Source organism: Pleuronectes platessa, chromosome 4 (assembly GCF_947347685.1).
Source record: "Pleuronectes platessa chromosome 4, fPlePla1.1, whole genome shotgun sequence".
Classification (NCBI taxonomy): Eukaryota; Metazoa; Chordata; class Actinopteri; order Pleuronectiformes; family Pleuronectidae; genus Pleuronectes; species Pleuronectes platessa.
In genome coordinates, this window is record NC_070629.1 from 5,720,991 (window position 1) to 5,737,738 (window position 16,748).

Consider the following 16,748-nt stretch of genomic DNA (forward strand, 5'->3'; position numbering starts at 1 on the left):
AGACAACACGATTTAATTTACACTTGTGGTCTATGTAGTAAACAACCTCAGAGGTTGCTTGGCTTAGTGGGTCACAATACGTCACCCAAAGGCCCAAAATGCATTTTAGTGGCAGGTGTGAATAGACCATTAGTCATTGTGATGCAATTACCAAGAACACAGGCCACTTTTTTTACTAAAACGTTTCCTGTGATGAGGTGATGTCTCCAGCCCTGTACCTACAGATAATTGGTCACACCTTCAAAACAAGAATAAAGTCTTACTGGATCATGTCTTCTTCCTTCTCCACCTTGGCAAAAGTGGCCACTTTATTCTTCAGCAGATACAAATGTCCTGGACCTCCCTGTGGAAAGGATTTAGTGTTACTATGGATTCAGGTTAGTGTAACAGTCTTTAATCTGTGAAATTCTAGTTCAACAATGAGATCCATCTTCCACCAGATAAACAACATTGAAGTCCTGGGTCCATTATTCCATGTGTAGAAGAATAGCCTCAATGTGACCTTTGATGTTGATTATAACAATATTCATTTAGGGCTATATTATTACAGGAATACTGGTTGGACCATACCCATCTTTGGCCTTTATTTTAATCTCAACTATACATTTGATTAGTTTTGTGGCTGCATCTTGCACAGTTATTATAGTGATAAAACATGTGATATATACAGCAGAATACGAAATACATTATGTTCTGCCTCCTGCATGCAGCACCATCCCTCGCGTGAAAACTCTGACCAGAGAATTTCCTGCTGCGTTAAGTTAAACTGTGGAGAAAGTCCGGACCCCATTGTCTGGACATTTTCCGGAGTTCTGGTCTGAAAACAGCTAAGGAAACTAAGTTTTGTATTGGGCCTGAAGTTTTATTAAAATCTGAATCAAACTGAATCCAACAACAATATTTGTCACAAAATATACGATAGAAATTCAATTATGCTCAATTATTGTTGTTGACACAGAAAAATAAACAAGATTTTTTTTTAATGGCTTAAATCCATTATAACTAGTTAAATTCTAACTTAAAGGAAACCTGTCACAATAGTTCTAGAGTCTGCCTCTGCTGTCACTCACCTGGCAGAAAATGAGCATGTTCCAGATTTTGCAGCCTTTCCTGTAAGCACTCAGCTTCTTCTCTATCTCCTCTGGAGACACACAGTCAGGGGAAGGGAGGGGGGAAGAGAGGTGTCACTTTTCACACTCAGCCATTATGGTGAGATACATAAAATAGCTGTCCCTTGAGTCTCTCGCCCTCACACACACACACACACTCAGTGTCAAAAACCATGAGTCATCTCTGCACTCCAACAAGCTCAAACATATCCCACCCTCATCTTTTCCACATTTACACTGGGAGAGTAATTTTCACTTGAGAGCTATAAAAACTAGGGCTGTTAAAATTAACACTCATTCAAGTTAAGCGAAGTTCAGTTTCCCTGGTCTCAGCTGCTCAGTGATCAGCGCCGCTGCGTCATGATCAGAGCAGAAGTTGCAGGTGGTTTGTACCGAGCTGGAGTTTCTGTGTCCTCCTCCACTCGGCTCACTTGAACTAATAAGCACTCTCCACTAGTTATCAGGACCTCATCAGTACATGAAGTCACTTGGTGTTTGTTTGAATCGCTCCAAAGTTTGTGAGGCTGCATTTAAACATCATGAAAATGACTCGTCAACATGTTGTGCTCAGTAGCACGAGACGTGATGTTCACAGTCAGGACTCAGTGTTAGATGAGTGGAGCGACACGCAGACATGATCCGACCCCATCGATTCATAACCAAACACATGACCATATCATCGTCACCTAAATCATCTCAGTAAAAAAAGTAACTATGAATGTGAACAAGTTCATATTCATCTGCATGAACTGAACTTGGAACTCATTATGTTTAAGTGTGAACTGGCTCAACACTGCTTCTACAGATGGGCCAAGATTCAGATTTCACATTTAATTGTGTAAAGGTTTGGTTGTTTGTTTGATTTTAAAAAAGAAAAGAAAAAGTTTTATTCAACCATCCTATATTTGCTGAAAAAAAAAAGAAGAGCAAAGGCTAAGATCACCCAATTGTTTAGGATAAAGGTTATCTTTGAGTTTGATTAAAACAAAAATCTGGCATTTAGAAATGGTGATTAAACCTGATTAATAGCAGCTACCCACAGCTACCCTGTGATTTCCCTTATTAAAATTTTAATGGTTTGACAGCCCTAAAAAAACACATGTCACACTCACCGAGGATGTCGTCAAATGAGGCGTGTTCGTGGTCCTGGAAAATTAAAACAGAATTCATAATAAAATAAAATGTATGCTCGATGCCCTATGACTGTAGTTCCCAATGTCCAGTTCAGAACCACATGGTAATAGGACAGGACAGGATTTTTAGCCTACATTCCACACCAATTCAACCAAAACTCCATATTGCACAGTCGACAGTTGTCATTTAATGATTAATGTGCCGCTATATTTGCTGGGAATTGGCATATTTGATGACAGTATTCACCACCTTGTGTGCAAATGTTCCACTAAAATAGCCCGCCCTGATGCTGTTTTTCTATTCTTTGGGTTTATTACCAAGATGACTATGATTAGTTATCCTCACTACAGACTCCAGTGACTCTATATATTACTTCGGAGAAACATAATTTCAAGTGGACTGAAGGTCGAACTTGACTGAATAAAGCCATCACTTACTAGGCTGTTGCTGGTTTGACTTATGATTGTCAAACTGGCCTGAACTTTGATGAACTTACTATCGTAACGTGTTATTTTCTTGACATTGAAATGTTAATAAATAGAAATTCTCATCAGCGTCAGTTGTACTGACGAGCTGAATTTAATGACAGTTGGGGAATATGGCAAAATACATTTTTTTAAGCTTGGGGATGATTTGTGGCCTAATGATTTTCTTCCAGCAAAATGCAGAAAAACATGAACATGACTGAGACAATGTATTTTTGAGGCTACACTACCTGCCAGGCAATCATCCTACATAATACAGGCCATCCCATACAGATCAGGGCTGTAAGGCTGAAGCCCTTCTGTGCAGAGACTCCTGAGAATAGTGATAGAATGTGCGAAGTCAATGTTGTATCTTTTTTTTTCATCCATCTAACAACTTTGCTTTGTGTTTATCTGCATCTAGTGAATGTACACGAATAAATACATAGCCCAGAGCACATCATGTAATAAAGCCACAATGTTGGTGTAAAGCTGTTGATTGCTGCTACTCACATAAAGAATGGGGATGATGGAGGGGTCATCCCTGCGGATGATGTTCGGAACATATTCAGCCTTTGGGACCTTGGAGGATATCAGCTGTGGAAAACAGGAAATAAGGAAAAAAGTCTTACTGCATAGGTGTAATGAACTTTATGGCTATGGGCCATGCTGAAAACAACAGTAACTTTTCACCATATTTAGCCCTAAAAGTTTTTTTAAATAGTGGTGTGTATTTTTAATGCCACTTTACTAAACAACCAAATTTACAGCAATATTTGTGAGCATCTAACATTTCAATTTAACACTAAGGTTTGACATTTATATAAATTGTTCTAACATTAAGATTTACATTTAACATTTATATTTAACCTTAACATTTTGATCTCACATTTAGATTCAAAACTTAAAATGTAGTATAAAGATTTAATATTGACATTAACTTCACTATATTATTCCATAAAAAATGGAAAACGTTACAAAACTTCACAAATTTTTGCTGTGAATCTGATTTAAAAAGTGAAATTTTTTCAATGTTTTGTAGCTAAATATGGTGAGAGGCTGCTGATCATCATGTGCAGCGTTACAATCGGCGAACCATTTTACAAAGAATGGTGTTCGACGTGACTCAATCAGCTTGAAATGTGACTGCCAGGATCCTCACCATGATTTTCGGTGGGATAAAGTCCTCGCCGTCACAGGCTGCTCTCTCCAACTCCCTCTCCTCCTCCCACTCAGCATCCTCATCCAGCCCTTCATCTAATGTCCCTGAGGAGGTCTGGAGATCACCACCTGGCTCACGCACACAGGAACAAAGGGCGAGATGAAAGGATAACACACAAATGAAATTAAAGAGGGTGCTCCATTTAAAAGCACTGCACCTGTTATTTCATTTTTTCCGGCAACAGTGGGGGGGAGGAACAGAGCATTTACAATCAGACGGCAGACGACACAAACCGACACAATAACACTCTCCTTATGCACTCAGCAAGATGCAGACAGCTACAACACAATGCACCAGGCGGTTGTACAACAGGACTGTGGACAGCTGTGTGGATGAACGGCAACAGCCATGTACAAGTACAGAGATTAGGAGAACACAAACAGGCTGCATGGAGATAAAGGTCACACAGTCTGTAAACAGATACACACACAGATACAAGTCACACAGTCACTACAATAAGAGCCTGTGCCTGTGTATATACCATTGTTTGCGTGTTTGTTGCACTCACTTGTTTTGTGTCTGAGTGCGTGCGTAAACATCACATAGTTGCAATTTTCTTCCAGTGTATGTGAGTATTTCCATGTGTATTTTTGAATAATGACATGCTATTTGTTTGTGTGTCTGCAGAAAAGAAGTTTGCATGTTGAATCAGTGTATGTGTGTGTGTGTTTTTCTTCATGTCTGCACTTGATTGAGAGGATGTCAACTCACTGTCTCTGGAGTCATGCAGTGAGTCAGGCTTGACAGGGGTGGGGTCACTCCATGAGCGGCTGAAGCTCTTGGCTCGGCGATCGGCGTAGGCTGATGGAGTTAGTGGGGGAGAGAGTCACTCATACACATGCACACACACACACTCCAGGAGCATAATTGACCCCAGAAATCAAGTGTTCTGTCCTGCTGCTCCAGTGATTGTGAAGAGCATTGCCACTTAACTGATACAAATGTCGCAGTTAGATAAATGACCTGATTATTTTGTTATAGCTTTTAGTTTGGTCAAACACGTTGTTTAAAATGTGCTTTATGAATAAAGTCGACATTAACATTGACATGGTTAAAACACAATGTCTGAAACAAGATAAAATGAATACAAAGACATTTCATTTATGATCCTGTCTGACAAAGCAAAGCAGCCAATTTAGAACCTGAAAGTAGTACATTTATAGTATTTACATCTAGGATATCATTGAAATTAAATTTGGCATAAAATCCTGTTTGATTATTTGGTTATGTATGAGCACATTATTGGCATTATTTGTGAAGCTTGGGAAAGAAGAGACATTTTATTGTGGCTCAAGACCAAGCTGTGAAGTAACTGATGGACAGTTGAAACAAATTAGATACAAATGGCATCTGAAGTTGCATGTGTACAAACACTATGATAAATTCCAGGGCAAAATCTGAGTGTGAACATATGGCACACACACCAGTCTGAACTCCAGTGCCGACTGAACTAATGACAAACAAGTATTTCAGGTAATTAAGTTTGATTCATAAACATAGTGTAACACAATATTCCTTAACATGCACAGTACTGTCGCTCCATGCATAAAGCATGATTAGATTCTGATAACCCTCCGATGTGATGATGGTTACACACTGTAGAGCATGAATGAATGGACACATAGTTACATCAGGGCACGCACATGCATACAGATCCGCTGAACACTTACTCTGCACCTTCATCCTGCGGCTGCCCACCATCCTCAGGTGTTTGCGGAAATTTCTTCAATTTTAAGATAAAGAGAAGAAGAAGAAGACACAGAGATATCAAGAATGGTGTCAAGGCGGCAGATGAATAGAAAACTGAGGCAGACGACGATTCCAGATCCTCTTCACAGATGTCAGTTGGTGCACAACACAAAGGATTATTAAAACATTATGGGAGGTTTGGCCACTATTTAACGATCAGGTAAGTGAACAGAAAACTCCTTTGCATATCAAGTCCTCAGGAACAGTAAATTTGGCTTATCTGTTACAGTATTGCAACTTCCATGTTAATTATGCAACATACATTGGCCAAAAAAGCATATTTTCCTTATGCAAGTATTGTAAAAAGAGCAGCTTTAAAACAAGGATTACATTATTTTTGTGAATTTAATATTTTTAATCAGTTGTCATGATTCTGTAGCTTGAAGTATTAACTATCAAAACACTGTTTTCTGGTCCGGACTTTAGGTTTCATGGATTTTTTAGTTTATGGACATTTGCCGTGTTTTTCTTGTTTTTCGATTTGTGTTTCTGTTTGGTTGTTAATTCTGAGCTCTCTGTTTCCTGTTTTATTTTGAAATAAATTCCTTTGTCCTGTTTTCCGCCTGTGTGTTCATCTGTACCTTGTCCTGTTGTGTTTCAACTGTGTCAAAGTATCCCTGCCTCCCTTGCGTAAATAAGTGTTTCCCTTTGTCTTGGTCAGTTTGTCTTGTTCCATATCAGTTGTGCTTCTCAGTCTTTCCTTGTTTCCTAGTGTTTCTCTGCATGTTGAGTTTTGAAGTTTTTTTTTTTTGGGGACAATGCTTTGCTCGTGGTAACTTTGCTTTCCAACGTATTGAACTTGGTTTGTATTAAAGGACTTTTTTGTTTTTATTTTTCACCTTAACCTGGCTCTTGCATTTGGGTCCTCCTGCTCTACACATCGCAACATCAGTTTGATGTGTATGATCTATTTGATACAGTAACATCTGGAAGGTCTGTGAAAGCTAAATGATGAATCAGTTTATCCCAGCCACTTTTGCAGGGAGCCAACAGGACATTGGCAAGGCTCTTCACATTACTGCAGAGAAAGCTAATTTAATTTATTGAACTTTGACCTGAGTTGTGCTGCTCCTTTGAGCAAAGCCAATCACTGGCAAGCACAGTTTGAACTGGAAGGACTTTATATCTTGTGCTGTTAATTTACAATAACAGACAAGACAAACAGAAAAAAAACGCTGGTCGAGCAATCTGCACACAGTAGCACCGCAGCAAACTCTGGCCTTTCTCTCTCACCACCACAATGGGAATTTCAGAGTAGTAAATTACCATATGAGGAATGCACAGTACCAGACTCTTGTTTTTCCTCTGTTATGTGCATACATCAGCAGATGCACATGCTCTTAACAAAAGCATCAACGTTTCTGATAAAGGAATGCTGATCAATAACGCAACCATCTGGCAATGCAAAATATTTCATTTGCTGCACTATAATACATTAATATCAATAATTGTCTACATGTGTCCTATAAGCTGCATTAATGGAAAACAAACAAAGAATCTGATTAAACAATTTGTTTTGTGCTGCATCTGGAATTACTTCCGAAGGCTATGTTTGCACAAACTCATTAAAAAGGAGCTGCCACATCTTTTGAATGAGCTGTGTGACCTCGTGGTCCAATTATGACGAAGCAAACTGACAGTTTCCAAGTTCCCAGTTAACAGTGTGTAAGCTGTTAGCTTGCTAGCTATAAGTGGGTTGCAGGGGGGTCGCAAAATTGTTGGTGGTTTAGACAATTTTTTTATATTTTATATAAGCAGAAGACGTTATCTTTTAGTCAGCAATGCACACATTCAGCAACAGACAATAATAAAAACATGAATGTATGAACCTGTGTATTATTTGAATAGCTTATTATTTAATGCAAAATAACAGGGTAGCTATGTTTATACATGGCACTAGGCCCAGTTTAATATAAAACACAATTTTATACAATAAATATAGTAAGGAGTCCCTGCTCCATCTCCCGATCAGTTTGGGGGTCCTTGGCCTGAAAAACGTTGAAGATCCCCGACCTAGATAACTGCCATTATGTCATGGTGTTTTTTGAGTGTCAGTGTTTTTTGAGTCATGTCTGATAGGTGTTACATACAAAAAAAAGAGTACGGAATTGTGAGATATACGGTCTACAGAGACAGTGGTTTTGGCACAAATTATTTTATTCTATATGCCTGCCCTGACATTTATTTTACAAAGTTAGGCCCCTGATAACAAACAAAGTCCAGTTTTTTCATCAAAGAGAATGCTTGTATGTATGACTCATGATCGGGCCCACTGGAGAAAAGGAGTGAGACAGGGAGAGAATTCTTAAGGAGAAACACATTGAAAGGAGAGAAAACAGAATACAGAAGCAGTTGTAAGTGATTCAAAAGTGGAACAACGTGAAGCCTAAAACACGGCTTTTTATTATTTATCAAAGCTTGTCTGACTGTTATGGTTCTAGGTCAACTGGCTTTGCAGTCCCTTTTTTCTGGTAACCTATCCCTGAATTCATCACATTTTAGGTGAAGCTAGGGGCATCTTTGTGTAGTTGATTCAAGGCCATTTGACAGATTGTCCACATCAAGATCAGTTTACTCACTACTGGGGGTACTAATCAGCCTGTGAAGACAGTTGTATAATGGCTTCCGATTGGCTGGTGCTCACGTCAGAGGCGATTACCGCAGTGATAAGGGGATAGCTCAGACTGGGCTTGGAGAGTATAAATCTATGTTAGTCTATGTTACAGACTCAGTTTAAAGGACACAGGGATGGATTTTCTAAAAAAGAGAAGCTATCAAGTTGCATAAGAGGATCGGCAGGTTATTGTTTGAGAAATACCACCTTTTCCTTTTTCTAAATTAAAATATAAAAACTGCACTGCAGATGTATGCCACCACTACATCATGTTTTTTTTCCCCCTCATTGAGAGTAAGGAAAACTAACCAAAACTGTTCTCAGGGGGAAAAAATATGAAAACCTCAGAGAGAGCTAATGTGAAACAGAAGTGCTATCAATGCTGCATAAATCAGTTCATCTTTAGGTCCAAGTGAATTTTTGTACAAAATGTATAGAGATTCCCTCAAGGCATTCTAGAGATATCATGTCCAAAGGAATGGGACAGACAGACAGAGAGAAAAACGACCTGAAGACATACTACTTCATGTCACTGGCTATAAAAAAATCTGTTTCTCCCCATTTCCCCATTATTATTGTGCAATTGTCTAAGTACACTTTTATTAGGCTGGGCAAAAAATAACGTTACAGATTCAATTGTTTCTGCACAATGTGAAAAATGTTTTAGAACCAGTGATTTTGTGATACACCAGCTCTAACTGTGTGTACTGTGTGCCGCTAGAAGCTCTCAGTTTAATTGTGGTTCAGGAGGAAGAACAGGTTGTCCATTAACCAGAATGTCTGCAGCTTGATCCCAGTCTCCCACATTCTGCAGGCCGAAGTGTCCTTGGGCAAGATGCTAAGCCCTGAATTACCGCTGAAAGCTGAGAAAGTGATGTATTAACTTGTATACGTGAATGGGTGAATATGGCAAAACTGTCAAACTCTTTGAATAGTCACCAATTATCCATTAAATCAATAAAGAATCATTAGGGAAATTGATATATAATCAGAGTAATAGGACTGATCAATAATGAACTAAATCTTTTCAATATGTTTACATAAACAACATAATCAAGCTAACATATTAAAGTCACTCAAACAGCAGCAATGTTGATCTAATTATCAGAGGAAACGCAAAGCACACAGCCTCCCACGTGCATACTGTTTGTCTGAAGCTATTTTGTATTCAGGGTTCATTTTAGAGGCATCCTTAGAAACACGGTTGACATGTCAGGGAAGATTGCAGGAGTAGTGAAGGCAGAGCCTGAAATAGTTGGATGACTCACAGAAGAGGGGGATCCGTCAGGCAGCCAGCCTTATATTTTCATACTGAGTGGCAAAAGCTTTGAAAAACACCTGTGCACCAAGGCAACAGTCACATTCATGTCGATTTAGAGAGTCCCACTCCACTCTCTAAACTGGGCAATGACCTTTTTTTAAAAGCTCTTCAAATAATAAAAATGGCTTTATTATTCAAACATGCAAAATTAGATTTGTGGAACTGAGATCTATCTTTCTGTTAATAATATTGCATCCTGACACAGCGTTCTACACAAGCTCAAACAACAAATGGCGTGTCAAATTTGTTGGTGTATTTGCGGCCTTCTGCCAAATATTGATTTGTTGACTTTTAGAGCAAGTCACAGTGCAGTGAGCTACGGCCCTGTATTGAAAGACACTACTTTTTCACGTCAGTGTGGAGTGAGGAACACAGATTAAACCTGCCACCCACAGCCTCCAGGATTCACTACACACACACACACACACACACACACACACACACACACACACACACACACACACACACACACACACACACACACACACACACACACACACACACAGTTACAAGTTGTTGATGGCCCAATAGCAGCAGTTGAGGGTAGTTGAGGGAAAAAATCATGAGGAGTTGTTTGTGTGTGTGAAGAGTCACTGTTTCAAAACGCTGAATCACTAAGAAAAAAGCAAAGAATGGGTCAAGAATGAGTCACTATGTGTTTGGCGATAACAGTAGAAGTGACAGGAAATTTGCCACCGAGCATGAGCTAAGTCCACCTGCTTTTGATGCTAAATTAATAAATAATTAATCAATTATGAGTTGATGATGTATCACTAAGTTATTTCTGTTGTGACGACCCTCTCAAGCAGGCCTCTCCCTGAAGAGTCTGATGGGGGGAGCCAGGTCATCAGGGAGATTCATCTCAGTCTGCCTCCCCCCTCCCCATTGGCTTCCACAATATTTGGTTTTGGTTGTACTTCCACATAAACATTTCCTGTACATTTCTTTCAACAAACTTATTTTTAAGTTAAACTCATGTGTGGCTTTGCCTACTTGTTCCAGCTATGAGCCAGGATGTGACATTTATTGTTTAATTCACATCTTGGGACCAATGTCCAACAGCCATTTTTTCAGTGGCAACACCGGGTGAACAAACAGAAAGGCAAAGTCATGGTGAGGGGAAAATAGTTACTTGCCTTATTTTAGCAGCTCTACCCACATTAAGAAAACCTGTAAATACTTGGAAATGTTGGTATCAAAGAGCTATATGATAACAAAACAGAAGGCGTCTGGGTCCTACACTCCTTCTAAGATGGAAGCACTGGGACTTGATGCTTTATACAGAAACTGAAACGCTCCGACCTTAGTGAAGTCCTGGTTGTGGCAGTATTTCAACTGTGCAGTAAAATGTTGAGAAATTTGTGGGCAAGATGAAGACTGTAAGCTGTGCAATAAAATAATGACACTATGAAAAAAAACTGCCACATGACTAAAAAACACTCAATAATTTGCCATACGGTTATTTCCTCCAGTTAAAAGTAAATGGCTTCAATGGTTACTCACAGTGTTTGAGTCAAAATAATAAGTTCCATCAAGAAAACAGTTCTAATGTATTCATACTGAATCTCTACAGAAAAACAAGACAAGGTGCAATGGAAAGCTTGAGAGCATTCCACTAACAGCAGGCCTGTGGCCCTACCACACTATTTAGAGCTAAGGTATATCTACAATATCAGCGCACACTATGAGGGAGAACTGGGAGATGGGGAGCTAAGCCAGGAAACTGTTTGAATGACACATGGGAGCTTACGCTGCGGAGTCCTTTAACAGGCTGTAATGGAAGGGGAGCCAGACAGGCCATATCACAGTATAGCTGTTGTGACAGACGACGTTAGAAATATGGAAACACTGTGGGCTGCATATTGAATATTTTTGGGAGCTGTTGTTCAAGTATTCAGCCCAGTTATTTTATTTACCCTGAAATGGATCATGGTTGCATATATAGTAGTAACAGGCAACTGTATTTGAAAGTGATAGAGCTTTTTCTCTTTCATTGTTTTATTTTGAGATGTTCATTTTGTAATTTTATCCTTATTTTATTATTTTTATTATTATAGTTGTCCTTGAATGTGTAATGCACTTGAATAAAATGGTAAATCCTGTATCGTGTATCTAATCAAATCAACAACAACAAAATATAATCCTAGCTAGTATAGGTACAATAAGGTTTTGTTGAATAATGCAATAAATACTCAACTAAAAGCCTTAACTAACATGTTGGCTGGCATTAACAAATACAGTAAATAGCAATAGAGACAGATTATGAGCAAGATTAAATTACCATCATAGAAATGTAATATTTCCTGCTGTTGCTTCAAAATAAAAGCCCACTGACACCATGAAGGAATTTCATTCACTGCAAGATTAGTGATTCATTATATTCATTGACAGTAGCTCATATAACATCAAATAAGCAAAGACGACAAAGTAAAAGGTTCTATCTGCATTTAGATAAGAAAAAGGCTCCAGTCACTGATTGAAAATATACATTACTAACAGACACCTACAGTCAAGGTTACAAATCCACCAAATGGTCCATTAAGAACGAAGAGATTTTAAGATTCTCTGATGTGATGTGTTTATTTTCTGTGTAATAGGGGAACTCGGACAGGGACAGTCTTGCACCACACAGGACAGGACAGGACAGCCAGGACACGGTACCTCTCCATCATGGTGGCTGCCTCCTGCTCTCTTTTCCGCCTCTTTTTCTCAGCAATGCCTCGGAATGCCCTGCCGGGACGTCAAAGCATTAAGTGGTTTTGTGGGGATATAAAGTTTTATGCTTTTGCTGCGCCTGACCTGATGCCAAAGAATTTTTGTCAGAACCCAAACTGACCCAAGGGGTAAATAACCTTCACAGAACTTACATGGTTAACCTAATAAATCATTTATATTATAGTCCTTATACTCTTGGTTAAGAGTTATGTATTTCTTTACACTTGGCCTGGCTTAAATGTCACAAAGCTGAGAGAAATTGACCAGACTTAGGTCCTTTGGGTCGAGTCGGGTTCGGGCATAAATACACAGTTCCAGTCAGGGAGGGATAGGGCCACAGTACAGGGGTTCAAGGTGAGAGGTCCATTGAGGTCCAACGGGGGTTAGTGTGGAGTTTGGTTTGCTTTGGTAAGTGGTTACAGTAGTTAGCGTAAGCAGCACAGGGGTGTTTTTACCCACCATTGTGGACATTGTAACGTACTACATACACACACACACACACACGCACACACAAACTAGGACCACAATGCAAGAAAAGACAATGAGGCGTTACCACAAAACCACCAATTCTCTCTATTCAATGTGAAGTAACTGTACCCTGAAGTCAATTATAAATTGAACATTTTTAAAATAGAATTTAACGTATTGCTTGTTTGACAGTTTGGATATCCATTATTTCTCATTCTGTCAGTATGTACGTTGGTCAACGTGGGCTAGCCGCTGCCAAAGGGGACAGTAATGGCTCTGACAGGATGTCAGACATAATGAGAATCATCGGTGACAGTTTATGTCTGAAAAGAAGTCATGTCCTGTAGTGTGGCTTTGACTGACAGACAGCTGATGAGCTCCAGGATGACAAACAGCGGGCTGAAGACTTTCCAGTAGTCCTTATCCAAACACTTCCATAGTTCTGCTGTGCACCTCTATAGCAATACTTTTGCCTCATGACCCCTTTCTCTATTCCTGTAGAAGTGACTCTCCCTTCATCCTCTCACTCCTTCCACCATCTGCCATCACCAAAAATAATTTTCTGAAAGCTCAGAGTTGTGACGCATCTGCTGATATTTCCAAACGTGTCAGACGCCATGGAAATGTTGATATTTCCAAAGAAATCCTGCAAGCTTTTTCTATTGTTAGCCTCTGTGGGTTCTAAATATCCTGTGTCGTAAGCAGCAGCTCCATTTCAAGACAGAAATAGTACAGACATCAACATGCACATGGCATGGTTGAAAATAGTCATACCAGCTAGATAAACTATCAATATCAATGTAAATTACATTACAGCTCTGGATTTTTAAATAATTTTAGCCATACCCTAACCTTAGTTATATTTAGTGCTAATCCAAATCCTACCCTGTGTACGTCTATATGCCAAGTACACACCTCTCTTCTACAACTTATAACACAAAAAGTTGCATAAATAATACATATATGAATCCACATTGTTCCTATTCATCAGCTACATCTGTGTATATCTTTAGATTCAGCAAGAAAATGGCTTGAAGCTGCGCTCTGACAGATAGGCTTTTCACGACCGTTGCATAAGTGTATGGCTTTAGGCAGGTGTTGCTTTGTGTTGGTGTTTAACATGAAAGAACCCTTTCAGAAAGGTACTTTATTACTGTAGCAATTTAATTTGATGACCTACTTGTGCAACCCACCGATGGAGATATTACAGTACAAACTGTGAATTCAGAGTTTGGGATTATCATATCTGTAATGTACTGTACATTCCCTACACTTTTGAATGTGTAGCTCCAAACACCCAGTCCAGAGGACACACTGTCAGGGGTAAAAGGACACAAAAGACTGAATAGAGCAAAGCCACATGAGGGGAAAGGATTCAAGACATGTTACTTAACTGACTGAGTGAGAGAAGGAGAGCAACGAGGAAGAACAGTGGGGGAGGTTCAAAAAGATACTCACGATATTCTTCAGCCATGGTTTGGAAAGCCGCCACATGGAGAGGAGAGGAAGAAGAGCAAACAAAATATAGGTTAGCAGCAGGGCTAGCCAGATACTCCACAGTGTCCACACACATATTTCCCACACTGCCTCATGTTCCATCTTTCAGTTTCAGTTGAGGACACTACGGGCCAAAACACTCACCTTGAGATGAGCAGTCCAGTGAATGTTTACTCAAAATATCAATGAGCAAGGATAGAAGTCTTATCAGGGCATGCACATCGGTATGGATGATGAAAAGAAGACAGGGATATAACACAGATGAAGATACAAACGTAACCTTTAAATCTAATCAAATGTCTCATTAGAGTCAGTTCATGTCAAGCGCTGCCCATTGACTAATCATTTGATCAGTTCTAAAGTACGCATGTAATCAGTCAAACTGCAGCAAATCATATTAGAGGTGCAAGCCAGCGGTTGGTCAGTAATTTTAATCAAAGGCCTGTGTCAGGACCATATATCAGTCTGACCCTATTAGAGACATGGAGAGATGAAAACAGATGGTAACAGACAAAGTGAGAAGAGATGCTGACATATGGAGAGAGAGAGAGAGAGAGAGAGAGAGAGAGCGTGGGAGAGATGATGAAAAAAATTGTAGTGGGTGAGCTTCGACTGTCTGAGGGTCATAATTAAAACATCTGGGTGATAGATAATAATTAGTTACAAAGAGTGGAGGGCACGTGTGGGTGTGCTGGTTAAGCATGTGAACTGTTTGGGTCAGCACACATTCTCTACTTAATAAATCTGCTCATAACCAAGATTATTCACAGAAGTATATAGGGGAAAATTTCAATGTGAAAACCCACAGTAAAGCACAAGTCACAGGCATTTTAACCATTGAACCATTTACAATTTGGGGAACTTTTTTCCCACCAAATTGACTGACCATACAGAGGAGCCTAAAAGGAAAAACTCAGCTGGACTATGTCCAACACTATCTATAACAAGTGGTACTGGCTTCTTATATCGGTGAAACCAGCAAGTGAGAAATATATGAAAGTCATTGCCATTTTTTTGTAGAACAACACATTTGAGATGAACAGTGCAAGTCCTTGAATAACAAGGCTGAACCTCATCCCTCCACAAGGTGACGGTTTAAGATACAGTAATGCACAGAGTGGGAGTGAGGGTGGATTTCCATGCCATACTCACGCCTGCATGGTGGTGGTGGCTGTCTGAAAGCTGAACATATTCTCTTTGGGGAACCAGCTATTAGGAGTGTCCTCTGTAAACATAAAACAAAAGAAGTGTGTCGTATCGAGCAGAGCATTCAAACACAGGCTTTACAATTAGCGGAGGAGGCTAGTGAATGCAGCTTGACAAGACAGTGTTGAATGGGGTAACCTCCTCCTTGTTTTACTGTTCTGGTGTAGACATTTTGTCAGAGGTTATGAACCACAAGGCTGTTGACATGAAAGATGGAGAATATTTGAACAGTTCCCTTCCCCACCCCGTTTCCCATCCCTCTTTCTTTACCCCGGTCATCACTTGAAGGTCTTTCCTCGCTGTACATTCTCTCCAGTTTCTTGCGGTGCTTCTCTCCATCCCGCGGTGAAGTATCCAGGTCAAGGGAGCGCTGACTTTGACATGGAGCCCGAATGCAGGTCACGCAGTCTGGGGTGTAGTCGTCCCGCGACCCCCCTCTTCTCATCCCCCAGTCTCGGATGTTGTTGGCGTTCCCCGAGCTCTGCAGTGGCTGAGATGATGCTGTCGGGCCTCCGTGATGCTGGTTGGCATGGTGATGGTTGCTGCGGTGGTGGCTACTACGATGATGGCTCCCGTGGGCAGCTGAGGCGGAGGGTTGGCTGGTGCAGGATGGGTTGTGGTTGGCATTGGCAGGAGTCTGTGATAGAGGTTGCTCCCTGGAGCTCTTAAGCACCTCCAGTTCCAGGCTCTCCTCACTGCCACGGCCCCCCAGGGTCATCCCTCCTTCCCTAGTGATCGTGTAAACTCTGGCCGGCTTGACCGTCACACTCCCCTCTGGACTTCTGGCAACTGGGGGATCCTCTGCAGAGAGGCTGCGCTCAACAGAGAGTCGACGTTTGGATGGTCCCAAAGGTGCTTGGGCCTGGAGGCTGTTGGCTAGAGGCTGACACTGGGGAGGAGCACTGAGATTTGATTGGCTGGATTGGTTGGGTTTTGCTACAGGGAAACAGCGGCTCTGGTGTGGCAGATTGTTGTTATGCAAGCGGCTAACGTCTGGAGAGTCACAGTCCTGGCCAGGGAAGGTGTCAGATAATAGATGATCTGGATTTAGAAGGAAATAATGAGAAAGCAAAAAAAGGTGATAGATCAAAAAGTTTATATCAATATTCCATTGTGTATCACATAAATACCTCAATTGAAACAAAAATTAAATGGAGAGATTGTTTGGGGATTTTTGTTAAATTGCCATTTGTGTGATAAATATTTAAGAGGAGCAAAGCTCTCAGGTATGTGAGAAGGAAAAATCCGA

General features: G+C 40.3%; 1 protein-coding gene across 1 annotated transcript in view; it reads right to left on the minus strand.

Moving 5' to 3' along the window:
* nsmfb (NMDA receptor synaptonuclear signaling and neuronal migration factor b) overlaps nt 1-16,748 on the minus strand; it is a 48,941-nt gene that overhangs the window by 15,152 nt on the left and 17,041 nt on the right. The window contains exons 3-13 of the mRNA XM_053421408.1: nt 15,770-16,540; nt 15,446-15,518; nt 14,255-14,260; nt 12,275-12,343; nt 5,600-5,652; nt 4,641-4,730; nt 3,870-3,997; nt 3,221-3,304; nt 2,222-2,255; nt 1,071-1,141; nt 264-343 (exon numbers count right to left, since the gene is read on the minus strand). Of these exons, the coding sequence (XP_053277383.1) occupies nt 264-343; nt 1,071-1,141; nt 2,222-2,255; nt 3,221-3,304; nt 3,870-3,997; nt 4,641-4,730; nt 5,600-5,652; nt 12,275-12,343; nt 14,255-14,260; nt 15,446-15,518; nt 15,770-16,540 (1,459 nt within the window). The remainder of the gene's footprint in view (nt 1-263; nt 344-1,070; nt 1,142-2,221; nt 2,256-3,220; nt 3,305-3,869; nt 3,998-4,640; nt 4,731-5,599; nt 5,653-12,274; nt 12,344-14,254; nt 14,261-15,445; nt 15,519-15,769; nt 16,541-16,748) is intronic.